Here is a 27,537-nt window from a genome sequence, read left to right on the forward strand (position 1 = left end):
GGGGTTTTAGGCTGGGCTTCTGAATAGCACTTTGTGACTTCGGCTGATGTAAAAATGGCCTTAATTTAATTTGATTGATTATCTAGCAGAAAAAGGAAGGGGAAAAAAAAACATTTGTTGGGATTTCCTGCATTCATTTGATGTTGTTTATATCTCTAGAAGAACCAATTCAGTGTGTTAAAGTTAAACCTTCCTATCATGCTTCACTGTCTGGGCCCTGCTGCAGCGCTGACCTTGCATGCATGGGGATAGATAGTGAACACCCTCTCACCTAAATGAAAAGTGCTTGTAAAACCAACAGCAGCTCTGGGTGAACTGTACGCCTCAGAGGTGAATTACATCACACAGGATTACCTTACCTTAATTTAGCCGTTACGGCTTTGTATCTGGAGGCTCGGGCCATCAACAAGGGTAGGGACACTGCATCCAGCCAGCGCTTCTCGTACTTTGGTTCGTTAGCCGAGGGTTTGGAGGGCGAGGGTGGATCCTACGGGGGTCAAATGAAGAAGGCAGTGAGGGTCTCCTCTCAGGGGGTCTCCTCTCATTGAATGACTAGGTCACTGTGATCATTGTGCATTCAAAGGGCATTCTAAAAACAACGTCCTACTTTCAGTCCATTTTGCACTCGATAGGATGTTACCCTTGTTTACTTACTGGATAAACTATTCATTATTAGTGATTAGTGATCACTTACGGTAACCTAGTGAGCACATCTTTAACTTACAATGTCGTTGGATTTCACAATGGCATTTACCCATTTACCAATCATAGTACCTGGCACATATTGTTGAACAAATCATTTGCTTTCCCTCTGACCTAAGGCTATAACCAATCATGGCTACTTTCCACAGCAAACGATTCTCCCTTGTTCAATTTATGTTAGAGACGCTCAATAATTACACTCGACTATACTTTCAAAGTTGAGTGGTAGAGATGACAAGAAATGTAATACTATCTGGATGTCAACGCAGACTAGAGGGACAAGGTCTCTGCTCACACCTAGGACGTGGGAAACAAAAGCTAAGCTGCCACGCTTGTCCTTCGTAGAATTCCCTCTTCTCTTCTCTTCTATAGCTTGTGATATTTCGGGAGGCAAAACAAATACCAAAGCGTCATTATTTGGAGGCATGTAAATTAATCAATAGGAAGACCTCCTGGGGGCAATGAAAGGAAAACAATGTCAATCATGTCAATGCTGACGGCACCTAGAAGAGATGACAAACTTAGAGAATTATAAATCACCTGCAGGCATGAAAACAAGAACGCTAAAGGAAGGGAAAAACTGTCTGGGATAATCTTTTGTTGTTGTTGTTGTTGTGTGAACCAATTACAGAGCAGCATTTTTCCCCAGCAGTTTCAGCTACATCCATCAGTTGCAGGGAGAACAAGGTCAAAAAGGACACTCCACCATGGGTTTCAGTATCTAGTCTTACATGGTCCAAGGTGGTTGACCGCTATTATATCATTTTACAGAAGAAACCAAACAAGCTAAAAACATGTCATCCATGTCCTGCTTCCTCACTATGAAAAACACCAGAGGATGCATAAATTGAACACTCCTGATACTATACGATACAGTGATCCAACGTGACGTGAGCAGTTTGTTGTGGCTTCAAGGCAGCTTTTCCTATTGCATGTTTTTCAACTCGGGAGAGTATTTATTGTGTGTGTGTGTGTGTGTGTGTGTGTGAGGAAACTGGCCAGCTAATTGTGTTTGTCAGCCACCTGCCCTCTCAACTTCAGAATTTACTGTAGAGAACCCAACCAGCTGACCCATTGTGATAACCCAGCCAGCTGACCCATTGTGATAACCCAGCCAGCTGACCCATTGTGATAACCCAGCCAGCTGACCCATTGTGATAACCCAGCCAGCTGACCCATTGTGATAACCCAGCCAGCTGACCCATTGTGATAACCCAGCCAGCTGACCCATTGTGCTAACCCAGCCAGCTGACCCATTGTGATAACCCAGCCAGCTGACCCATTGTGATAACCCAGCCAGCTGACCCATTGTGATAACCCAGCCAGCTGACCCATTGTGATAACCCAGCCAGCTGACCCATTGTGATAACCCAGCCAGCTGACCCATTGTGATAACCCAGCCAGCTGACCCATTGTGATAACCCAGCCAGCTGACCCATTGTGCTAACCCAATCAGCTGACCCATTGTGATAACCCAGCCAACTGACCCATTGTGATAACCCAGCCAGCTGACCCATTGTGATAACCCAGCCAGCTGACCCATTGTGATAACCCAGCCAGCTGACCCATTGTGATAACCCAGCCAGCTGACCCATTGTGATAACCCAATCAGCTGACCCATTGTGATAACCCAGCCAGCTGACCCATTGTGATAACCCAGCCAGCTGACCCATTGTGATAACCCAGCCAGCTGACCCATTGTGATAACCCAGCCAGCTGACCCATTGTGATAACCCAATCAGCTGACCCATTGTGATAACCCAGCCAGCTGACCCATTGTGATAACCCAGCCAGCTGACCCATTGTGATAACCCAGCCAGCTGACCCATTGTGATAACCCAGCCAGCTGACCCATTGTGATAACCCAGCCAGCTGACCCATTGTGATAACCCAGCCAGCTGACCCATTGTGATAACCCAGCCAGCTGACCCATTGTGATAACCCAGCCAGCTGACCCATTGTGATAACCCAGCCAGCTGACCCATTGTGATAACCCAATCAGCTGACCCATTGTGATAACCCAGCCAGCTGACCCATTGTGCCACATTAAGTCATACCTGACTTGTTTATGCGTCGGTAACCATGTGTCCCGAGTATATTATCCCACAGGTGACATAAGTATGTGAATAACATGGGAATACAGTGATAATGCAGTCCACAGAGCTCAGTGCTCAAATATTTAATGTTCAAAGACTATCAGGGAATGAAGTATTTCTGTGAATTGAATCAGCTGCACTCGTTGATAATAATATATCTTTTTTAAAGTATGTTCAGTCAGGCATTCATACTGATGTTTAACAAAACATGAATATGTAGCTGGCCTTTGTAAGAATGTTCATCTGCATGGAATGAAATGTGTACGCTGGCAAAACTGTGTTTTAGGGCATTCAGATCACTGTGATGTAGGATGGTAAATCAGGCTCAATCTAGCTGCAAGACATGTATTTCTCTTAGATAATGATTTACATGTACTGTATATTTACATGAAGATATTTAAGCAGCTACATATTTGTGTATAATGTACCAACAGTCTCGGTTTCAATACTACGCTCAGGCTCCACCTACTAGCAGATGTTATTGCTGGCAGGCACACCCTGATCTGTTTCACCTGTCTTGTGCATGTCTCCACCCCTCCCCCACCCCACCCCACCAGGCGTCTCCTATTTCCCCCATTATCCCCTGTGTATTTATACCTGCGTTTTCTGTTAGTCTGTTGCCAGTTCGTCTTGTTTTGTCAGGTCTTATCAGCGTGTTTCCTGTTTTCTCCTGTTCTCAAGGTTTATTTTCTAGTCTTCTTGGTTTTGACCATTCTGCCTGTCCTGACCCTGAGCCCGTCCGCCGTTCTGTCCCTGATTGACTCTGACCTGGATTTACGAACCACTGCCTGCCCTAGACCTGCCCTTTGTTATAATAAACATTCTGAGGATCAAACTATCCGCCTCCTGTGTCTACGTCTGAGTCATATCCTGAGTAGTGATAATTATGTATGTTTGTAGCTCCAACAGTGCAGTAATATCTAACAATACACAAAAATCTAAAAGTAAAAGAAATGTAGAAATATTAAGATGAGCAATGTCGGAGTCCAGATATACAGTATCAGTCAAAAGTTTGGACACACCTACTCATTCAAGGGTTTTTCTTAATTCTTTTTTACTATTTTCCTACATTGTAGAATAATAGTGAACACATCAAAACTATAAAATAACACTTATGGAATCCTGTAGTAACCAAAAAAGTGTTAAACTAAGTAGCTACTCTTTGCCTTGACAGCTTTGCACACACTTGGCATTCTCTCAACCAGCTTCATGAGGTAGTCACCTGTAATGCATTTCAATTAACAGGTGTGCCTTGTTAAAAGTTAATTTGTGGAAATAACTTTTAATTAATTAATTAGAGAGAATGCCAAGAGTGTGCAAAGCTGTCATCAAGGCAAAGGAATCTCAAATATAAAATATATTTTGATTTGTTATGGCTAGGGGGCAGTATTTTCACGGCCGGATAAAAAACGTACCCGATTTAATCTGATTATTACTCCTGCCCAGAAACTAGAATATGCATATAAGCTTTGGATAGAAAACACTCCAAAGTTTCTAAAACTGTTTGAATGGTGTCTGTGAGTATAACAGAACTCATTTGGCAGGCCAAAACCTGAGAAGATTCTGTACAGGAAGTACCCTGTCTGACCATTTCTTGGCCTTCTTGAACATCTCTATACAAAACAGGGGATCTCTGCTGTTACGTGACACTTCCTACGGCTCCCATGGGCTCTCAGAAGGCGGCAAAAAGCTGAATCGTGGCTTTGCAGGCCCTGGCTGAAAAACATTAGCGCGTTTGGATAGTGGCCGGTCAGAGTACTATGAGACTGAGGCGCGTGCACGAGTCGACTCCATGTTTACTTTCTCTCTCTTTGAACGAAAACAACCACTCCCGGTCAGAATATTATCGCTTTTTTACGAGAAAAATGGCATAAAAATTGATTTTAAACAGCGGTTGACATGCTTCGAAGTACGGTAATGGAATATTTAGACATTTTTTGTCACGAAACGCGTCGGGCGCGTAACCCTTCGTCACCCTTGGATAGTGTCTTGAACGCACAAACAAAACGCCGCTATTTGGATATAACTATGGATTATTTTGAACCAAACCAACATTTGTTATTGAAGTAGCAGTCCTGGGAGTGCATTCTGATGAAGAACAAAGGTAATCAAACTTTTCTAATAGTAAATCGGAGTTTGGTGAAGGCTAAACTTGCTGGGTGCTTTCACCGAAAAGCTATTTTAAAATCGGACACCTCGATTGCACAAAGGAGTTCTGTATCTATAATTCTTAAAATAATTGTTATGTTTTTTGTGAACGTTTATCGTGAGTAATTTAGTAAATTCACAGGAAGTGTTCGGTGGGAATGCTAGTTCTGAATGTCACATGCTAATGTAAAAAGCTGGTTTTTGATATAAATATGAACTTGATTGAACAAAACATGCATGTATTGTATAACATAATGTCCTAGGATTGTCATCTGATGAAGATCATCAAAGGTTAGTGCTGCATTTAGCTGTGGTTTTGTTTTTTGTGACATTATATGCTAGCTTGAAAAATGGGTGTCTGATTATTTCTGGCTGGGTACTCTGCTGACATAATCTAATGTTTTGCTTTCGCTGTAAAGCCTTTTTGAAATCAGACAGTGTGGTTAGATGAAGGAGAGTCTTGTCTTTAAAATGCTGTAAAATAGTCATATGTTTGAAAAATTGAAGTTTTTGTATTTTTGAGGAATTTGTAATTCGCGCCACGCCTATCATTGGATATTGGAGCAGGTATTCCGCTAGCGGAACGTCTAGATGTAAGAGGTTAACCATTTTTTAGTTACTACATGACTCCATATGTGTTATTTCATAGTCTTGATGTCTTCACTATTACTCTACAAGGTAGAAAATAATAAAAATAAAGAAAAACCCTTGAATGAGTAGGTGTGTCCAAACTTTTGACTGGTACTGTATATACAGTTGAAGTCGGAAGTTTACATAACCTTAGGTTGGAGTCATTAAAACTCGTTTTTCAACCACTCCACAACTTTCTTGTTAACAAACTATAGTTTTGGCAAGTCAGATAGGACATCTACTTTCTGCATGACACAAGTAATTTTTCCAACAATTGTTTACAGACAGATTATTTCACTTATAATTCACTGTATAACAATTCTAGTGGGTCAGAAGTTTACATACACTAAGTTGACTGTGCCTTTAAAGCTTGGAAAATTCCAGAAAATGATGTCATGGCTTTAGAAGCTTCTGATAAGCTAATTGACATCATTTGAGTCAATTGGAGGTGTACCTGTGGATGTATTTCAAGGCCTACCTTCAAACTCAGTGCCTCTTTGCTTGACATCATGCGAAAATCTAAAGAAATCAACCAAGACCTCAGAAAAAGATTGTAGACCTCCACAAGTCTGGCTCATCCTTGGGAGCAATTTCCAAACGCCTGAATGTTCCACGTTCATCTGTACAAACAATAGTACGCGAGTATAAACACCATGGGACCACGCAGCCATCATACCGCTCAGGAAGGAGACGCGTTCGGTCTCCTAGAAATTAACGTACTTAGGTGCAAAAAGTGCAAATTAATCCCAGAAAAACAACAAAGGACCTTGTGAAGATGCTGGAGGAAACAGATACAAAAGTATCTATATCCACACTAAAACGAGTCCTATATCGACACAACCTGAAAGGCCGCTCAGCAAGGAAGAAGCCACTGCTCCAAAACTGCCATAAAAAAGCCAGACTACGGTTTGCAACTGCACAAAGATCGTACTTTCTGGAGAAATATCCTCTGGTCTGATGAAACAAAAATAAAACTGTTTGGCCATAATGACCATCGTTATGTTTGGAGTAAAAAGGGGGATGCTTGCAAGCCGAAGAACACCATCCCAACCGTGAAGTACGGGGGTGGCAGCATCATGTTGTGGGGGTGCTTTGCTGCAGGAGGGATTGGTGCACTTCACAAAATAGATGGCATCATGAGGGAGGAAAATTATGTGAACATATTGAAGCAACATCTCAAGACATCAGTCAGGAAGTTAAAGCTTGGTCGCAAATGGGTCTTCCAAATGGACAATGACAGCAAGCATACTTCCAAAGTTGTGGCAAAATGGCTTAAGGACAACAAAGTCAAGGTATTAGAGTGGCCATCACAAAGCCCTGAACTCAATCCAATAGAAAATGTGTGGGCAGAACTGAAAAAGCATGTGTGAGCAAGGAGGCCTACAAACCTGACTCAGTTACACCAGCTCTGTCAGGAGGAATGGGCCAAAATTCACCCAACTTATTGTGGGAAGCTTGTGGAAGGCTACCCGAAACGTATGACCCAAGTTAAACAATTTAAAGGCAATGCTACCAAATACTAATTGAGTGTATGTAAACTTCTAACCCACTGTGAATGTGATGAAAGAAATTAAAGCTGAAATAAATAATTCTCTTTATTATTATTATTCTGACATGTCACATTTTTACAATAAAGTGGTGATCCTAACTGACCTAAGACAGGGAATTTTTACTAGGATTAAATGTCAGGAATTGTGAAAAACTGAGTTCTAATGTATTTGACGAAGGTGTATGTAAACTTCCGACTTCAACTGTACACACACACACTGTGTATGTATATATGATGGGGATGTACAGTTGAATGTACATGTAGGCTACCTATCTTCTCTGGGATTCCATATGAGGTTTCCAACAGTATCCTGTCCTCTAAAGTAGTCTGTCATACTCACAACTACTACAGAACTTGGAGCTGTTATGAACAAAAGGCTGAGGAAGGCAATGTCATTAATGTGATGCTAAGCTCACTCTGACTTGCTGCCATCGCCCCCCTCATTGGCTCACTGCCAAGTGAGGTGAGTATGGCTGTAGCAATGGTTTGTTTATTTCAAGCATTGTGCTTTAATCTTACTATTGGGGGGGGGGGGGGGGGGGGGGGGTCACTGTAGGATTCCTTACACCTGTCAACTTACATCCTCACCTCCTCCCTCAGTCTAAACCAGACATCAAATCCACAAACCAGGTATTGGGAGCTTTCTAAAATTGTCACTGTGTATTAGTGTGAAATTAATGCATGATACCGGAATCACAAGAACATTTCATGTAAGAAAAACAATGCAATTTCATTAAGGTTTACTTACTGTGTTGCTAGAATTCCCATTTAAATGTAAACCGCTGTCAAATAGTGGTGAAGAGACTCTGCTACTTTGACCAGCGGATGTTACAGGAGAGCCTGAAAACCATGAGAGCAAATGTTATATTGTTGAAACAGGAAATACTTCATGTGATCAGCCTCAGAATAAGCCACAAAATCAGCCTTAGTCACAAAACCAGCCTCAGTCACAGAATCAGCCTGTCACAAAATCAGTCTTAGTCACAGAATCAGCCTCAGTCACAGAATCAGCCTCAGTCACAAAACCAGTCTCAGTCACAAAACCAGCCTCAGTCACAAAACCAGCCTCAGTCACAAAACCAGCCTCAGTCACAAAACCAGCCTCAGTCACAAAACCAGCCTCAGTCACAAAACCAGCCTCAGTCACAAAACCAGCCTCAGAATCAGCCTCACCTTTATTCTCCAGGCACAAGTACATACACTCAGAAAGTGATTAAGTAAAATGGTGCTGCCACAGTAAACAGAATCAACAGACAAGATTACAAACAAAAACGAAAAAACACACAAGCAGTGACCAAACACTACATCTGCCTCTCTGGGTACCTCATGTATTAGAGCACCACGGCTGCCTCTCTGGGTACCTCAGGTATCAGAGCACCACGGCTGCCTCTCTGGGCACCTCAGATATCAGAGCACCACGGCTGCCTCTCTGGGTACCTCAGGTATCAGAGCACCACGGCTGCCTCTCTGGGTACCTCAGGTATCAGAGCACCACGGCTGCCTCTCTGGGTACCTCAGATATCAGAGCACCACGGCTACCTCTCTGGGCACCTCAGGTATCAGAGCACCACGGCTGCCTCTCTGCGTACCTCAGATATCAGAGCACCACGGCTGCCTCTCTGGGTACCTCAGATATCAGAGCACCATACCTGCCTCTCTGGGCACCTCAGATATCAGAGCACCACGGCTGCCTCTCTGGGTACATCAGGTATCAGAGAACCACGGCTGCCTCTCTGGGCACCTCAGGTATCAGAGCTCCTTGGCCAGGCGGTAGAGAATTTAAAGAGGGCCTTGTGCTAGTATGTCTTGTCAAAAGCGTTGGTCCCCTAGCCTGGGACCCGGACCATGTGGGGAATTAGCATAGCTAAGAATACAACTAGGTCTATTGGAGCTCATCTCTCTCATCCAACCAATCAGCATAAAGCTCAACAGCTTCATTGTTGACTCACCATGCCGACAACTTCAAAGGACCATTTCCAGACTCATTATGTAGTCGTTCCTAGTTCGCCAGCAATATGGCTGCTAGGATTTTGGACACCAAGCTATTATGTGCCAACCTCGTTATCACATTGTTAAAAACAGACCAAAAACATTCAATGTAACCACAGAATACACCAGCCTGCTGACATTCTGTCTCCTGCATGCTGCAGGCCAGGCAGGGAGGCCAGCAGAGACAAATGCAGGTCTCTGATATGACATTAGGTTGGCACAGAAGTCCCAGCTACTGTTCTAATCAATCCTCTACAGAAAACAGCAAAACTCAGTTAGATCAGCTGCCACAGGAAGACAAAGGAAAGCTTATGAACATGTCTTCAGGCCATTGGTTGAGTCAGTCAACCAACGGACAGCTTCACTTGAGCTTCCCTCTCCATTTTTTGAATGCGTAGTTACAGTACAGAATACTACATGGCACATGTAATGGTAATGGTCCATCCACTCAGAACTCTTACCCAATGGTAGCTTTAAAAATGATGGAACTTCCCTGAGGTACCGAACAGTGATGGTGACTTCCTCTCCAGCAGTCCGCAGGAGATGAACCTGCCAGGTGGGGGGGGGGGGGGTCTCAGATGAACAAAAAATAGCCACCTACAAGTACATGTAACTGTACACCATTTAAGCACAGACGCGACGCAACACTTGAAATAAATACAGAATATGCAATCAGCAGTTAACCCTGTCTGAAGTAATGTCTCTTCAGTAATCACATACACTACTATATCTTCAAATACAGCCTTTCATTTGCTGGTGAGAAGCTAGCAAGATACAAGCAAACAATGGAAAGTAATTACCCTTTGTCTGAGACCAGACAACCCCATTATCTGATTTGTAGATGGTATTTACACTTGGTATGGCACAGACAGAGCCAAGTCAAGAAATACGTGTATTTTTTTATTTTTTTTAGCAGCAGGCCAAATTAAATATTTTCCAATGACATTGCAAAAGTGATACAATAATAAAACGACCATAAGCTATTGTCTACAATAAATTTATTCGACTTCTTCCCAACAACATCAGTTGTTACTCTTTTTGCTATAGTCTGTTACTATTAAGACAGCTTGGCTTTATACGCTTTAAGTATTTTTTAAAGTGAAATTGCTTAGAAGTTCTGGAGGTGATAAAAGAGAACAGCTGTTGAGAGTGCGAGAGAGCGAGAGAGAGAATGATGAATCATAGCTCTCTTAAACTAGGAGCTCAATTTCCGTGCAGCCTTTGTGTGATGAATCTACTCCTTATCGATTTGTCACAGTCCAGACAAGTAAAAACAAAACAAACTCAATGAGTCTCCTTTATCACATGACAGAGCTCCGCTCACTTGGACAAGCATCTCTCCGTTTTGCGGAATCACAGGGAAAATATATATTTTTTTTTATTAAATCTGGGGAAAATATTATATGTGACAACGTCTGTGCAGAAGCTGAATAAATTATACTCACAACTTCTTCATGACTACAGTTTTCGACATTGATACCGTTGATCTAAACGGAGGAAACAAGAAAGGATGAAGAACAAAGTTAACAAACACTCTCAATTAGAAATGAAACGCCAACTCCATGGCATATGTAAGTGATGCGAACAGATGCAATCTTGTTTTGCTTTTGGACATGTAAGATAAAGTCACTGTAGAGAACCTAAGGGTGCTCATGTTTTCTGAGTGGTGCTGTATACTGTAACTATGATTAAGACGGTTCAGTGTCATTGTAAATATTGTTCAGTAATTTACAACCATGTCTAGAATCTCTAGTTTATTGTAAGACGTGTGTTTCAAAGACAACAGGATAATTGCACATGAGAGAACATACCTACAGTGAGGGAAAAAAGTATTTGATCCCCTGCTGATTTTGTACGTTTGCCCACTGACAACGAAATGATCAGTCTATAATTTTAATGGTAGGTTTATTTGAACAGTGAGAGACAGAATAACAACCAGAAAAACGAATGTCAAAAATGTTATAAAATGATTTGCATTTTAATGAGGGAAATAAGTATTTGGCCCCTCTGCAAAACATGACTTAGTACTTGGTGGCAAAACCCTTGTTGGCAATCACAGAGGTCAGACGTTTCTTGTAGTTGGCCACCAGGTTTGCACACATCTCAGGAGGGATTTTGTCCCACTCCTCTTTGCAGATGTTCTCCAAGTCATTAAGGTTTCGAGGCTGATGTTTGGCAACTCGAACCTTCAGCTCCCTCCACAGATTTTCTATGGGATTAAGGTCTGGAGACTGGCTAGGCCACTCCAGGACCTTAATGTGCCTCTTCTTGAGCCACTCCTTTTTTGCCTTGGCCGTGTGTTTTGGGTCATTGTCATGCTGGAATACTCATCCACGACCCATTTTCAATGCCCTGGCTGAGGTGAAGGAGGTTCTCACCCAAGATTTTATGGTACATGGCCCCGTCCATCGTCCCTTTGATGCGGTGAAGTTGTACTGTCCCCTTAGCAGAAAAACACCCCCAAAGCATAATGTTTCCACCTCCATGTTTGACGGTGGGGATGGTGTTCTTAGGGTCATAGGCAGCATTCCTCCTCCTCCAAACATGGCGAGTTGAGTTGATGCCAAAGAGCTCCATTTTGGTCTCATCTGACCACAACACTTTCACCAAGTTGTCACTCTGAATCATTCAGATGTTCATTGGCAAACTTCAGATGGGCATGTATATGTGCTTTCTTGAGCAGGAGGACCTTGCGGGCGCTGCAGGATTTCAGTTCTTCACGGCGTAGTGTGTTACCAATTGTTTTCTTGGTGACTATGGTCCCAGCTGCCTTGAAATCATTGACAAGATCCTCCCGTGTAGTTCTGGGCTGATTCCTCACCATTCTCATGATCATTGCAACTCCACGAGGTGAGATCTTGCATGGAGCCCCAGGCTGAGGGAGATTGACAGTTCTTTTGTGTTTCTTCCATTTGCGAATAATCGCACCAACTGTTGTCACCTTCTCACCAAGCTGCTTGGCGATGGTCTTGTAGCCCATTCCAGCCTTGTGTAGGCCTACAATCTTGTCCCTGACATCCTTGGAGAGCTCTTTGGTCTTGGCCATGGTGGAGAGTTTGGAATCTGATTGATTGATTGCTTCTGTGGACAGGTGTCTTTTATACAGGTAACAAGGTGAGATTAGGAGCACTCCCTTTAAGAGTGTGCTCCTAATCTCAGCTCGTTACCTGTATAAAAGACACCTGGGAGCCAGAAATCTTTCTGATTGAGAGGGGGTCAAATACTTATTTCCCTCATTAAAATGCAAATCAATTTATAACATTTTTGACATGCGTTTTTCTGGATTTTTTGGTTGTTATTCTGTCTCTCACTGTTCAAATAAACCTACCATTAAAATGATAGACTGATCATTTCTTTGTCAGTGGGCAAATGTACAAAATCAGCAGGGGATCAAAAAAAAATTCCCTCACTGTATACCAGCATATTTTGTATTTTTATTTATTTAACTAGGCAAGTCAGTTATGAACAAATTCTTATTTACAATGACAACCCACTGTTCCTAGGCTAACTGCCTTGTTCAGGAGCAGAACGACAGACTTTTACCTTGTCGGCTCAGGGATTTGATCTAGCAACCTTTATGGTTACTGGCCCAACCTTTATGGTTACTGGCCCATTGATTGTATAATCAATGCAAATATATCCATATGTAAACTGATTTTATAAAAGTATCAAATAGCTCCTTTTCAGGTTCCCTAAGTGAAATTACAACTTCCATTCCAGCTCAATTAAAATTCAAAGAGCATATCTCTCCGTCTTTCGCCTCTGACCTGAGGGTGCACTAACCTGTAACATAGCGTCCCCAACGAATAGCTTTCCGGTTTGGTATGCTGCGGGCGCCAATCGTTGAGTGTGAAAGGTTAATAAAAACATTAGAAAATAATGACTCATTTCATACATGGCAATGTGATGGAAATATCAATGTTCCTGTCTGCCTAATCTCCACATCACAGAGCTCTCAGGAACACAATAAATCATGAAATATGGAACTAATCGGGATATTAACTCATTTGCAGCAGCGTTAACAAAACAATGAAACTTCTTAACTGCTGAAAAGATTTTCATCTTTGAAGAAGCATGTTAACTTTCCTCTCGGAGGCATGTTCCACTCTGGGTGACTAGAAGCATGTTCCTCGCTGGGTGACTAGAAGCATGTTCCTCTCTGGGTGACTAGAAGCATGTTAACTTTCCACTCTGAGGCATGTTCCTCTCTGGGTGACTAGAAGCATGTTCCTCTCTGGGTGACTAGAAGCATGTTAACTTTCCACTCTGAGGCATGTTCCTCTCTGGGTGACTAGAAGAATGTTCCTCTCTGGGTTACTAGAAGCATGTTCCTCTCTGGGTGACTAGAAGCATGTTACTCTCTGGGTGACTAGAAGCATGTTCCTCTCTGGGTGACTAGAAGCATGTTCCTCTCTGGGTGACTAGAAGCATGTTCCTCTCTGGGTGACTAGAAGCATGTTAACTTTCCTCTGAGACATGTTCCTCGCTGGGTGACTAGAAGCATGTTCCTCTCTGGGTGACTAGAAGCATGTTCCTCTCTGGGTGACTAGAAGCATGTTCCTCTCTGGGTGACTAGAAGCATGTTCCTCTCTAGGTGACTAGAAGCATGTTCCTCTCTGGGTGACTCGAAGCATGTTCCTCTCTGGGTGACTAGAAGCATGTTCCTCTCTGGGTGACTAGAAGCATGTTCCTCGCTGGGTGACTAGAAGCATGTTCCTCGCTGGGTGACTCGAAGCATGTTCCTCTCTGGGTGACTAGAAGCATGTTAACTTTACTCTCTGAGGCATGTTCCTCTCTGGGTGACTAGAAGCATGTTAACTTTCCTCTCTGAGGCATGTTCCTCTCTGGGTGACTAGAAGCATGTTCCGCTCTGGGTGACTAGAAGCTTGTTCCTCTCTGGGTGACTCGAAGCATGTTCCTCTCTGGGTGACTAGAAGCATGTTCCTCTCTGGGTGACTCGAAGCACGTTCCTCTCTGGGTGACTAGAAGCACGTTCCTCTCTGGGTGACTAGAGGCATGGTTTTCTGCTTTCACTACCAGAAAGGAATTGGGGGATGTGGCAAAAGAGAAGATGCCCTTCTATTTTAGGGTTCAATCTCAGGGTTATCCTGAGCAGTGGGAGGCTCTAACAGAATGGGTCTAGTTCCTATTCGTTACAATTAAACCATTGTTTTATATACCTCGTCAGAATATTTCCATGTACAGTTGATCAACTGCGTTCTGGTTACCAATGTAGTAATACAATAATTACCTGACATAGAAACGTATAAACATGAGCGGAACATAACCTAAAGTGTTTCAGTCCACGTCACTGTCCGACGTTTCAGTCCACGTCACTGTCCGATGTTTCAGTCCACGTCACTGTCCGATGTTTCAGTCCACGTCACTGTCCGATGTTTCAGTCCACGTCACTGTCCGATGTTTCAGTCCACGTCACTGTCAGACGTTTCAGTCCACGTCACTGTCCGATGTTTCAGTCCACGTCACTGTCCGATGTTTCAGTCCACGTCACTGTCCGACGTTTCAGTCCACGTCACTGTCCGACGTTTCAGTCCACGTCACTGTCCGACGTTTCAGTCCACGTCACTGTCCGACGTTTCAGTCCACGTCACTGTCCGATGTTTCAGTCCACGTCACTGTCCGACGTTTCAGTCCACGTCACTGTCCGACGTTTCAGTCCACGTCACTGTCCGATGTTTCAGTCCACGTCACTGTCCGATGTTTCAGTCCACGTCACTGTCCGACGTTTCAGTCCACGTCACTGTCCGATGTTTCAGTCCACGTCACTGTCCGATGTTTCAGTCCACGTCACTGTCCGATGTTTCAGTCCACGTCACTGTCCGATGTTTCAGTCCACGTCACTGTCCGATGTTTCAGTCCACGTCACTGTCCGATGTTTCAGTCCACGTCACTGTCCGATGTTTCAGTCCACGTCACTGTCAGACGTTTCAGTCCACATCACTGTCAGACGTTTCAGTCCACATCACCGTCAGATATTTTAGTCCACGTCACCGTCCGATGTTTCAGTCCACATCACTGTCCGATGTTTCAGTCCACATCACTGTCCGATGTTTCAGTCCACATCACTGTCCGATGTTTCAGTCCACATCACTGTCAGATATTTTAGTCCACATCACCGTCAGATATTTTAGTCCACATCACCGGTAGATGTTTCAGTCCACATCACCGTAAGATGTTTTAGTCCACATCACCGGTAGATGTTTCAGTCCACATCACCGTAAGATGTTTCAGTCCACATCACTGGTAGATATTTTAGTCCACATCACTGGTAGAAATGTTCAATACTGCCTTACCTACTTGATCTTTAAACATCTTTGAAATGACCACAGGCACTTTATGCTCAGCACCCCCCTGGGAGACACAAGAGAAAGGTAATTTTTAAATGTGTAACATGTGTAACATTTCTATATATATAGTGCATTCAGAAAGTATTCAGACCCCTTGACTTTTTCCACATTTTGTTACGTTACAGCCTTATTCTAAAATTGATTAAATTGTTTTTTTCAATCTACACACAATACCCCATAATAACAAAGGTGGCACTAGTATCAAACGCACGTTAGTTAGCAATTCCATCATGTAAAAACCAGGTTCGGCAGTTTACCTGTCTTATGTCACCTTGCTTGTGCTCAGATGGGAGGGGTGGAAATATTTGAGGCGTGTCCAAAGTGCTAATTTCTGGCAGCTCTGAGACGGATATTTAAGACCAACAAAAAGCTGGTTTTAGTGGTAACACAGTTGGTTATGTCATGAATTCTGACAGCTGAAACACAGCCTATCCAGCCGTGATGCACACTGCCCATATGTGCATGGAACAAGAGTAGCCTAAACGTGCTTTTAGTGCCTTTATACTTCTTATTTAGAAACAGAAGAAACAAAACTTTTTCCCCATTTTGTTTTATTTGATTGAAAACAAAGCATAGACTCCTCTCCTCTCAATGAAGGATTTTATTTATTTTTTCTGCCCAATGCAATTGCAAAGTAGTCAAGACTGTCGATAAACGGTTTGGCTCCTGAGACCGCTTGGAAATAAATCTTAATCACCAAAGCTTAATTAAAATATAAAGTTTAAGAGGAGTAAAACAGTGAGCCGACATTCCCTTTTAATCTATGTATTGTAGGCAGGCCCACATTATTTTAGACCTGAACGTCCCGTTTCGGACGTGCGTAAAACCCTCCATAGTCTGAGTCGTATTAATATTATATGTCCACAGAGAGAAATGATGATGCCTGTAAGTGTGACATAGCCTATTTAAAACAGGTTGTTGTTTCGTTTTGTTTTTATTTGTTCTCTTGTTAGGCCTTATCAATAATGAATTTAATCTTGTTTATTGACAATGTTTGGCAAGTCCATTCTCAGCCATCATTTAATTTACAGAAGGCCTAGCCCCTATATCAGTGTGAATGCTATTGAAAACATGCAATTGCTTAGAACAATGTGGACAGCAAATGGGTTCCGAGTTAACTTATTTAACAAAGATAGGTCTACATTTTGTTATTTCATTTCTGTTAAGCCATTTAACAAACTATAACGGACTAACATTGGAATTGGAGTTGATTCCAAGGCAATGCATAAAATACCCTAAACACACAATGTGGAAGCAACCACATATTTCACCATGGAGCACGTTCTGATTGACCAGTGAAGGGCCAAGCCTCAACACACCCACAACTTGTATATTCATCAAAATACAGCTCTTTCTCGCCAACGCCAACAAGTCAGCTGATAATTGTAATAGCGAAAATAGCAACAACAAAAAATATTTCTGACTACCACCTGCGCTTAGATTTACCATTGCGTTAAGGTTTGTTATAACAGAGTCCAGAATCTCTTATAAAAGGTCCAATACACTTTAGATGTTCTATTGATGAAAATGTAACCACTTACTTTGATGCTTAGGCCCAGACCTCCAGCTGCCTGCCTTCGGAGAACGACAGTTCTGTGCTTTAAAAAATGGGAATTGACCTTGGTAAAATAATCTTGAAATGTTGAAACAAGGCTGGAGGATAACACCCGAGTGTGCATCCTCCAATTATCCTCACTATCAAAACCCTAACATTGACAGATACAGAATGCCTCCATGCTAACAATAAAGAAGATACTTCCATTACTATAGATTTTCAATACAGTATATGTACGCTATACAATTGACGACCATACTAAAGCTAAATGTGAGTCAGATCTTTCCTGTCCCCAATTACATCCAACTAAAGCTATCGTGAGCTATGACATCAGTATCAGGAAGTGAAAAGCCAGCCGAGTTGTCGTCGTCATCAGGTATTAATGTGAACGGAACTGAAGTCACTTCAGGTCACCTTCGGCGAACGCCGAGTAACAGGAGCACAAATATATTCACACACAAATACCAGTTTGAGTTTAAAAGGTTAGTTATGTGTACCTGGTTAATCCAAGTATAGGAAAGCCCACTATGACACCCATGCGACCCCTTAATGTCAAGATAGATCTTAAGTACTTACATTTAATTGTGGGTCACACCCTCTCGTGCAAACCACATCCAGCTTCTGTACGGTCAATACCTCTTTAGTCAGCTTCAGACGAACATCATAAGTATTACTGGTCTCCTTGTTATACAGCAGGGCAATTCCAGCTTTTGTCTGCGAACACATAGAAAACAAATAGGATTTTACCTGCCTGAGTTACAGGGACGTAGACTGTGGATTTGTCGGCTCTTCTGTGTTTACACCACAACAGGACGTAAATATTATAAAACTCGATCGCCATGTGGTGAGATGTTGCTAATCTTTGACGGTTTGAATCCCGGCCTGAGACAAATAAAAATAATTGAATGTATAGCAACTGATCTTATCACCCAAAACCTGAGGGTCTGAGAGTAAAACCAACAGTATGTTTGACCATCTGTTTGGCTGCATTTATCATGTCCTCCGTTCCTAAGGTAATTGGGTCGTCCAAATAACCAGTCTTCTAGTGGCCTAGTTCTCTCACTAACAACAAGAACTCAGAGAGCAGATGTACACTGCTGCTTCAAAGAAAGACTAAGATTTATTAACATTTGTTTTCTTTTCCCTCTGTTTTGTGCCGCTACTTCTGTTCACATTATATCCTCCATGGTTTATTTCTATGCCTTCTTCTTCGTTCCATCTCTTGCTTTTGCATAATGTGCTGGAAAAATAATGCATGGAGGATTTTTGAGAGTTCTAGAATGGTCTTTTATTTTACTAAAGCACTCAGGTGTTATCAAATCAAACTGTATTTGTCACATGAGCCAAATACAACACTGTAGACCTCACAGTGAAATGCTTACTAACAAGCCCCTAACCAATAATGCAGTTAAAAAATAAAAATCAAATAAGAATAACAAATAAAAGTAACAAATAATTAAAGAGCAGCAGTAAAATAACAATAGCGAGGCTATATACTGGGGGCTATTGGTACAGAGTCAATGTGCGGGGGCACTGATTAGTTGAGGTAATTGAGGTAGTATGTACATGTAGGTAGCGTTATTAAAGCGACTATGCATAGATAATAACAGAGTAGCAGCAGTTTAAAAGAGGGGGCGGGGGTGGACAAATCAAATGGTCTGGGTAGCCATTTGATTAGATGTTTTGGAGTCTTATGGCTTTGGGGTAGAAGCTGTTTAGAAGCCTCTTGGACCTAGACTTGGCACTCCGGTACCGCTTGCCATGCGGTAGCAGAGAGAACAGTCTATGACTAGGGCGGCTTTGACAATTTTTAGGGCCTTCCTCTGACACCACCTGGTATAGAGGTCCTGGATGGCAGGAAGCTTGGCCCCAGTGATGTACTGGGCCGTACGCACTACCCTCTGTAGTGCCTTGCGGTCGGAGGCCGAGCAGTTGCCATACCAGGCAGTGATGCAACCAGTCAGGATGCTCTTGATGGTGCAGCTGTAGAACTTTTTGAGGATCTGAGGACCCATGCCAAATCTTTTCAGTCTCCTGAGGTGGAATAGGTTTTGTCGTGCCCTCTTCACAACTGTCTTGGTGTGCTTGGACCATGTTAGTTTGTTGGTGATGTGGACACCAAGGAACTTGAAGCTCTCAACCTGCTCCACTACAGCCCCGTCGACGAGAATAGGGGTGTGTTCCTTTTCCTGTAGTCCACAATCATCTCCTTTGTCTTGATCACGTTGAGGGAAAGGTTGTTGTCCTGGCACCACACGGCCAGGTCTCTGACCTCTTCCCTATAGGCTGCCTCATCGTTGTCGGTGATAAGGCCTACCACTGTTGTGTCATCGGCAAAATTAATGAGGGTGTTGGAGTCGTGCCTGGCCGTGCAGTCATGAGTGAACAGGGAGTACAGGAGGGGACTGAGCACTCACCCCTGATGGGCCCCCGTGTTGAGGATCAGCGTGGCGGATATGTTGTTACCTACCCTTACCACCTGGGGGAGGCCCGTCAGGAAGCCCATGATCCAGTTGCAGAGGGAGGTTTTTAGTCCCAGGGTCCTTAGCTTAGTGATGAGCTTTGAGGGTACTATGGTGTTGAACGCTGAGCTGTAGTCAATGAATAGCATTCTCACATAGGTGTTCCTTTTGTTCAGGTGGGAAAGGGCAGTGTGGAGAGCAATAGAGATTGCATCATCTGTGGATCTGTTAGGGCGGTTTGCAAATTGGAGTGGGTCTAGGGTTTCTGGGATAATGGTGTTGATGTGAGCCATGACCAGCCTTTCAAAGCACTTCATGGCCACAGACGTGAGTGCTACGGGTTGGTAGTCATTTAGGCAGGTTACCTTAGTGTTCTTGGGCACAGGGACTATGGTGGTCTGCTTGAAACATGTTGGTATTACAGACTCAGAAAGGGAGAGGTTGAAAATGTCAGTGAAGACACTTGCCAGTTGGTCAGCGCATGCTCGGAGTACACATCCTGGTAATCCATCTGGCCCTGCGGCCTTGTGAATGTTGACCTGTTTAAAGGTCTTACTCACATCGGCTGCGCAGAGCGTGATCACACAGTCGTCCAAAACAGCTGATGCTCTCATGCATGTTTCAGTGTTACTTGCCTCGAAGTGAGCATAGAAGTAATTGGGCTCGTCTGGAAGGCTCGCGTCACTGGGCAGCTCTCAGCTGTGCTTCGATTTGTAGTCTGTAGTTTGCAAGCCCTGCCACATCCGACGACTGTTGGAGTCAGTGTAGTACGATTCAATCTTAGTCCTGTATTGACACTTTGCCTGTTTGATGGTTCGTCAGAGGGCAAAGCAGGATTTCTTATAAGCTTCCGTGTTAGAGTCCCGCTCCTTGAAAGCGGCAGCTCAAGCATTTAGCTCAGTGCGGATGTTGCCTGTAATCCATGGCTTCTGGTATGTACGTACAGTCACTGTGGGGACGACTTCATCAATGCACTTATTGATGAAGCTAATGACTGATGTGGTGTACTCCTCAATGCCTCCAGAAGAATCCCAGAACATATTCCAGTCTGTGCTAGCAAAACAGTCCTGTAGCTTAGCATCTGCTTCATCTGACCACTTTTTCATTGACTGAGTCACTGGTGCTTCCTGCTTTAATTTTTGCTTGTAAGCAGGAATCAGGGGGATAGAATTATGGTCAGATTTGCCAAAATGGAAGGCGAGGGAGAGCTTTGTACGTATCTCTGCGTGTGGAGTAAAGGTGGTCTAGAGTTTTTTCTCCTCTGGTTGCACATGTGACATGCTGGTTGAAATTTGCTCAAACCGGATTTAAGTTTCCCTACATTAAAGTCCCCGGCCACTAAGAGTGCCGCCTCTGGATGAGCATTTTCTTGCTTGCTTATGCCCGTATACAGCTCATTGAGTGCGGTCTTAATGCCAGCATTGGTCTGTGGTGGTATGTAGACAGCTACAAAAAATACAGATGAAAACTCTCTAGGTAGATAGTGTGGTCTACAGCTTATCACGAGATACTCTACCTCAGGTGAGCAAAACCTTGAGACTTCCTTAGATATCGTGCACCATTACAGTGTAATGCCTGTTGTTCATGTCGTCGTTCAGCCACTACTCGGTGAAACATAAGATATTACAGTTTTTAATGTCACTTTGGTAGTTTAATTTTGCTCGTAGGACATCGATTTTATTTTCCAATGATTGCATGTTTGCCAATAGAACGGATGGCAGTGGGGGTTTTACTCGCTCACCTACGAATTCTCAGAACGCAGCCCAAACTCCGCCCCCTTTTTCTCCTTCTTCTCTTCACGCAAATTTGGGCCTGTTCCCGGGAAAGCAGTATATCCTTCACGTCGGACTCGTCGGACTCGTTAAAGGAAAAAGCTTCTACCAGTTCGTGGTGAGTAATCGCTGTTGTGATGTCCGGAAGTTATTGTCGGTCATAAGACACGGTAGCAACAACATTATGTACAAAATAAATTACAAAATAAGTTACAAACAATGCAAAAAAAATGAACAAATAACACAGTTGGTTAGGAGCACATGAGACGTTAGCCATCCTCTCCGGCGCCATTCTACTATTGGCATTGATCAGAAGTAATTCAGGTACAACTAAACAATAAGTTTGAATTAAAACAATGCTTGCTTAAGCACCATTTTTGTTTAAGCATAAAGCACCATATTTTTCTCTTCCCAATAACGCCACAAGAAGACCAAGATGTCCGCCTTAGAGGAGCTCTTTGAAAACGTGGAAAAATAGCTTAAGAAAACAACTCAGAGCCACTCTGTATAGCCATCATTCAATGAGTTCACAACAAGATGCAGTTGTACAGAAGCCTTCAATTCCCACACCTCAAGACCCAGTACCCTGGTGGTGGGAGAAGAGAGACACGGCATGTACCCGTCCCATCTTGTCAGAGCTCTTCGACATGCACTTGAGTGTCTTCACCTTCCATGTTTCTCAACTGCAGGTTATGCAATTAGCCAGGAGAGATCACACAATCTGCTAACGAAAGATGACATGTCGAAATTTCTAAAGAAGAACTGTTCATTTTGAAGTCTATGACACCACAAAAAAGAAATGCCACAATACAAAAGAAATATGGTTCTATTATTTTAGGTTTTCTAACTTTGGTTGAACCTTTATGTTTTCAACAACATTTCATAAGAAGGAACTTCCAGTAAAGTGTTAATGTGGTAAATCTCAATTATTTAAAATAGCAAAAAATACTTGAGATCCAAATCTTTTAATCCAAATTTGTGTTTTCACTAAACCCAAAGAGTGATCTACTAGGATGTAATAGCACAAACGTTTGATCCATGCCTCTTTTAAAGTTTTAGAGAAGGAGCAAATTCTTTTTAAAACACAGTTTGGAATTTAGGTCATGCATCCCCCCCCCCCCCCCCGATTTCCAGGAGGAGAGAAATATACTTCAAAGCTTTATGTAGAGACTAAGGGAAAATACTGCTGGACAATAAACACGAGGGGACACTACACCATAATTAAATCTGGCATTCTATCTGGATGCAGATGGGGTGAAAAGAAAGTACAAAGCCTATTAGTGCCATAAGCCAGTCGCTAGGTTTCCATCCAATTGGCAAAAAAAAAAGATTGTATGCGAATATTGTAAAATCCACATAAAAAAAAAATACATCCCACCAGAGATGTGCTTCCGTCAAATGTACTTGTTGCGGATAAAAGGCTGTGCGTGATGACGGGGGGCCAGCACAGAAAAAATAAAAATGTATGAAATTGTATGAAATGTATGCATTCACTACTGTAAGTCGCTCTGGATAAGAGCGTCTGCTAAATGACTAAAATGTAAATGTAATGACGTAGCGCACATAAAAATATATATATATATATATATATTTGCATTTCAAATTCCATGTACCGAATAAGAATTACAAGTCCAATAGGTTTCCATCGCATTTTCCACTTCTCTTATGGTTCTGTCACTAGATACGTTGCATTATATAGTTAATGTGCCACTCTGGTCTTGGCACTGTGCTCTAACCAACAGCTCGCACTCATAGTGTAATGTGGGTATAGGCGACATGATGAGATTATTATGGATAAGATTATTTTTATTTGTCAAACGGCAGCCAAGTATCATGTCACCAGAACCTTTCGATATTTATTCGAAAAGAGCATCAAGCTCATCACCGTGTATTTGAATCTGTAGATGAATAAACTGCATGGTTTCCCGAGTCGTAGTAAAAAGGACCACACACTATCATTGCGCAAGTCCAATTTATTTAAAAAAATGTTCTACTTCATTTTCATAATCTGCAGCACTATTCAAACATCAACATGATGTGAAAATGGCGCGTTTCTATGTTTTGTGGTAAAAAAAAAAAAGATATGGGAAGATAAGTGTTTCAGTTGACATCGTCAGTGTGCATTTTTTTTAAATAAATTACTAAATGGTTGATGATGTCATTGGAAACTTTTTTTTTTTACTGCAAAACATAGAAACGCGCCATTTCCACATACAGTACCAGTCAAAAGTTTGGACACACCTACTCATTCAAGGGTTTTTCTTTATTTTTTTACAATTTTCTACATTGTCGAATACAGTAAAAAGAAAAGAAAAACCCTGGAATGAGTAGGTGTGTCCAAACTTTTGACTGGTACTGTACGTTGATTTTGGGGTGGTGCTGCTGGAGATAATGAATATGAAATCTCCCTTTAAGTTACCACTTCTGACAAATAAAAAAAATCTATGAAGCCCATCAAAAACTGGATGTTTATTTAACTAGGCAAGTCAGTTAAGAATAAATTCTTATTTTCAATTACAGCCTAGGAACAGTGGGTTAACTGCCTTGTTCAGGAGCAGAATGACAGATTTGTACCTTGTCAGCTCGGGGATTTGAACTTGCAACCTTTCGGTTACTAGTCCAACACTCTAACCACTAGGCTACGCTGCCGCCCCATAATGCCAATAGAGCTTCATTAAGCTCCCTAACTACTGTCAACTGGCCAATCACATCTGTGGTGGCTGGATATGACACTAATAAACAATGTTGTTTTAATACAAATAATTTTGTTAAAGGACCAGTGCAATCAATACCGTAATCAATAACGTCCTGTGTTTTATATATATTTCCACACTATAAGTTTGGAATTATACTGTGAAATTGTGAACATTTTGATAATGTCATTTTAGTGTAAGAGCTGTTTGAAAAGACCACCTGAAATTTCAGCCTGTTTTGGTGGGATGGAGTTTTGGCCTGCCTGGTGACATCATCAGGAAGTAAATTAATGAATAGTCCAATAAGAAAGAGTTCCAAACCTCTCTGCCAATAACAGCTAGTTTTCAGTTTTCCCCTCCATACTCTGACACAGTCCTAAATACATTCTTGCTTGAGAAATTTGTTAAGAAGCTATTTTTGTTTCTTTTTGACCATTTTAATTGAAAACAATCACAGTAAGGGACTTAATTGTTACCCAGAAATTATTTGATATTGAGATATAAAAAAAGACTGCATTGGACCTTTTAACTTGTATTTCATTACAGAAAAGAATCTGAAGGTGCATCGGGGTGGCAGTTGGGCCAGTAACGGAAAGGTTGCTGGATCGAATCCCCGAGCTGACAAGATAAAAAAATCTGTCATTCTGCCCCTAAATATGACAGTGAACCCACTGTTCCCCGGTAGGCCGTCATTATAAATAAGAATTTGTTCTTAACTGACTTGCCTAGTTAAATAAAGGCTACATTTTAAAAAGCTAAATCAACAAACAACAAATGGAGATTAAATGTTTCTATTTGGATTGGGATGAAAGGCTTGGAGTTGAGGCAGATTGGATTGGAAAGGCAGTGTAGCTTCGGTGGGGGGAGGGGGGCATCGATGGCACAGCCAGAGAGAAGACTGTCTGACATACAGGCCCGGAGCGCTTCATCAGTGCACCAAATCTACTTCTCTGACGGTCAGTTCCTCCATAGGACCCTCTCCTCAGTGGGTATTGGTCCTCCATTGCCGAACAAGGAGCACCCACCTGGTACTATCAAACATGCTGTTAGCATGCCATTGGGAGAAAAAAAGCCATATCAGAAACCAGAAGGAAAAAAACTACCACATGAGAAACCAGGGGAGAGAAACAGACACATGAGAAACCAGGGGAGAGAAACAGACACATGAGAAACCAGGGGAGAGAAACAGCCACATGAGAGACAGCCACATGAGAAACCAGGGGAGAGAAACAGACACATGAGAATCCAGGGGAGAGAAACAGACACATGAGAAACCAGGGGAGAGAAACAGACACATGAGAAACCAGGGGAATGAAACAGCCACATGAGAAACCAGGGGAAAGAAACAGCCAATTGAGAAACCAGGGGAATGAAACAGCCACATGAGAAACAGCCACATGAGAAACCAGGGGAGAGAAACAGCCTATTGAGAAACCAGGGGAGAGAAACAGCCACATGAGAAACCAGGGGAGAGAAACAGACACATGAGAATCCAGGGGAGAGAAACAGACACATGAGAAACCAGGGGAAAGAAACAGCCAATTGAGAAACCAGGGGAATGAAACAGCCACATGAGAAACAGCCACATGAGAAACCAGGGGAGAGAAACAGCCACATGAGAAACCAGGGGAGAGAAACAGCCACATGAGAAACAGCCACATGAGAAACCAGGGGAGAGAAACAGCCACATGAGAAACCAGGGGAGAGAAACAGCCACATGAGAAACAGCCACATGAGAAACCAGGGGAGAGAAACAGCCACATGAGAAACCAGGGGAGAGAAACAGCCACATGAGAAACCAGGGGAGAGAAACAGCCACATGAGAAACCAGGGGAGAGAAACAGCCACGAGAAACCAGGGGAGAGAAACAGACACGAGAAACCAGGGGAGAGAAACAGACACGAGAAACCAGGGGAGAGAAACAGACACGAGAAACCAGGGGAGAGAAACAGACACGAGAAACCAGGGGAGAGAAACAGCCACATGAGAAACCAGGGGAGAGAAACAGCCACATGAGAAACCAGGGAGGAGAAACAGCCACATGAGAAACCAGGGAGGAGAAACAGCCACATGAGAAACCAGGGAGGAGAAACAGCCACATGAGAAACCAGGGGAGAGAAACAGACACATGAGAAACCAGGGGAGAGAAACAGCCAATTGAGAAACCAGGGGAGAGAAACAGCCACATGAGAAACCAGGGGAGAGAAACACACACATGAGAAACCAGGGGAGAGAAACAGCCAATTGCGAAGCCAGGGAAAAGAAAAACAGCCAATTGAGAAACCAGGGGAGAGAAACAGCCACATGAGAAACCAGGGGAGAGAAACAGACACATGAGAAACCAGGGGAGAAAAACAGACACATGAGAAACCAGGGGAGAGAAACAGCCAATTGCGAAACCAGGGGAGAGAAACAGTCACATTAGAAACCAGAGGAAAGAAAAACAGCCTATTGAGAAACCAGGGGAATTTAACAGCCACATGAGAAACCAGGGGAGAGAAACAGTCACATTAGAAACCAGAGGAGAGAAACATCCACATGAGAAACCAGGGGAAAGTAACAGTCACATTAGAAACCAGAGGAGTGGGTGGTGAAAAACAAAAAATAAATTAAATATTCCATGGCCTTCAGGATTCATGGTAACACTGGTCTTACATTCAATGGCCTTCAGGATTCATGGTAACACTGGTCTTATAGTAATGACCTTCAGAATTCATGGTAACTCTGGTCTTATAGTAATGACCTTCAGGATTCATGGTAACACTGGTCTTATAGTAATGACCTTCAGGATTCATGGTAACACTGGTCTTATAGTAATGACCTTCAGGATTCATGGTAACACTGGTCTTATAGTAATGACCTTCAGGATTCATGGTAACACTGGTCTTATAGTAATGACCTTCAGGATTCATGGTAACTCTGGTCTTACAATTATGGCCTTCAGGATTCAAGGTTGTGAGACTTATTATGACATAGAACTAATATCCTCTGGCAAACATTCCCACACTAGGGTCATAAATGAATACAGTGTTGAATAAATCTTTCTAATTATTATTTTTTTTAAACGTCTGTGTAAATTGTCTTAAATGCATTAAGGGTCAGCTAATAAGGGTAATTTCAGTAACACTTTATTTTACAGACCACTACTTACAACGTTACTTAATAACGACTTATTAAAACGGTAATGACCTAATAATCTCATAGTAAATAACACTTCAATGTTTTCTGAGATTAATTGACAACAAAAAAACATCCCCATGTTCCACTTGGTTCCAGGTAGCTACCAATTGTGTTGCATTATTTTAGAAATACCAGAAACATTCCAGAATGACTGATTGATTATAGAACTGAAGCACCATGTATAGCAGTAATCACCTAGAAGTCAAATGGAACAAGTAAAAGACTACAGAACAGTACTACTGAGTGCACATGCAGCAATGGATAGAAATGATCAGTTCCAAAAGGATGTGGATAAAAGACAAATACTGGGTGTTCTTGGCAGGTGTCACAATCAGTGCTTTTGTCAGGCTTGGTCTTTCATCCGTTTCCCTTTAACAATCTTTCAGTGTGGAA

General features: G+C 42.6%; 1 protein-coding gene across 3 annotated transcripts in view; it reads right to left on the bottom strand.

The window, feature by feature from the left end:
* The window catches only part of LOC115172949 (gamma-2-syntrophin-like), a 75,273-nt gene that overhangs the window by 42,354 nt on the left and 5,382 nt on the right, over window positions 1-27,537 (bottom strand). For 2 of the 3 annotated variants that reach the window (XM_029730850.1, XM_029730849.1), the window contains exons 2-9: window positions 17,614-17,751; window positions 17,024-17,080; window positions 15,429-15,486; window positions 12,898-12,941; window positions 10,560-10,601; window positions 9,576-9,663; window positions 7,874-7,965; window positions 360-487 (exon numbers count right to left, since the gene is read on the bottom strand). In XM_029730850.1, coding sequence (XP_029586710.1) covers window positions 360-487; window positions 7,874-7,965; window positions 9,576-9,663; window positions 10,560-10,601; window positions 12,898-12,941; window positions 15,429-15,486; window positions 17,024-17,080; window positions 17,614-17,751 — 647 coding nt within the window. Of the gene's footprint in view, window positions 1-359; window positions 488-7,873; window positions 7,966-9,575; window positions 9,664-10,559; window positions 10,602-12,897; window positions 12,942-15,428; window positions 15,487-17,023; window positions 17,081-17,613; window positions 17,752-27,537 lie in introns of those variants that run through there. The other variant, XM_029730851.1, reaches the window with a different exon arrangement.

This window comes from Salmo trutta, chromosome 33, assembly GCF_901001165.1.
Source record: "Salmo trutta chromosome 33, fSalTru1.1, whole genome shotgun sequence".
Taxonomy (NCBI): Eukaryota; Metazoa; Chordata; class Actinopteri; order Salmoniformes; family Salmonidae; genus Salmo; species Salmo trutta.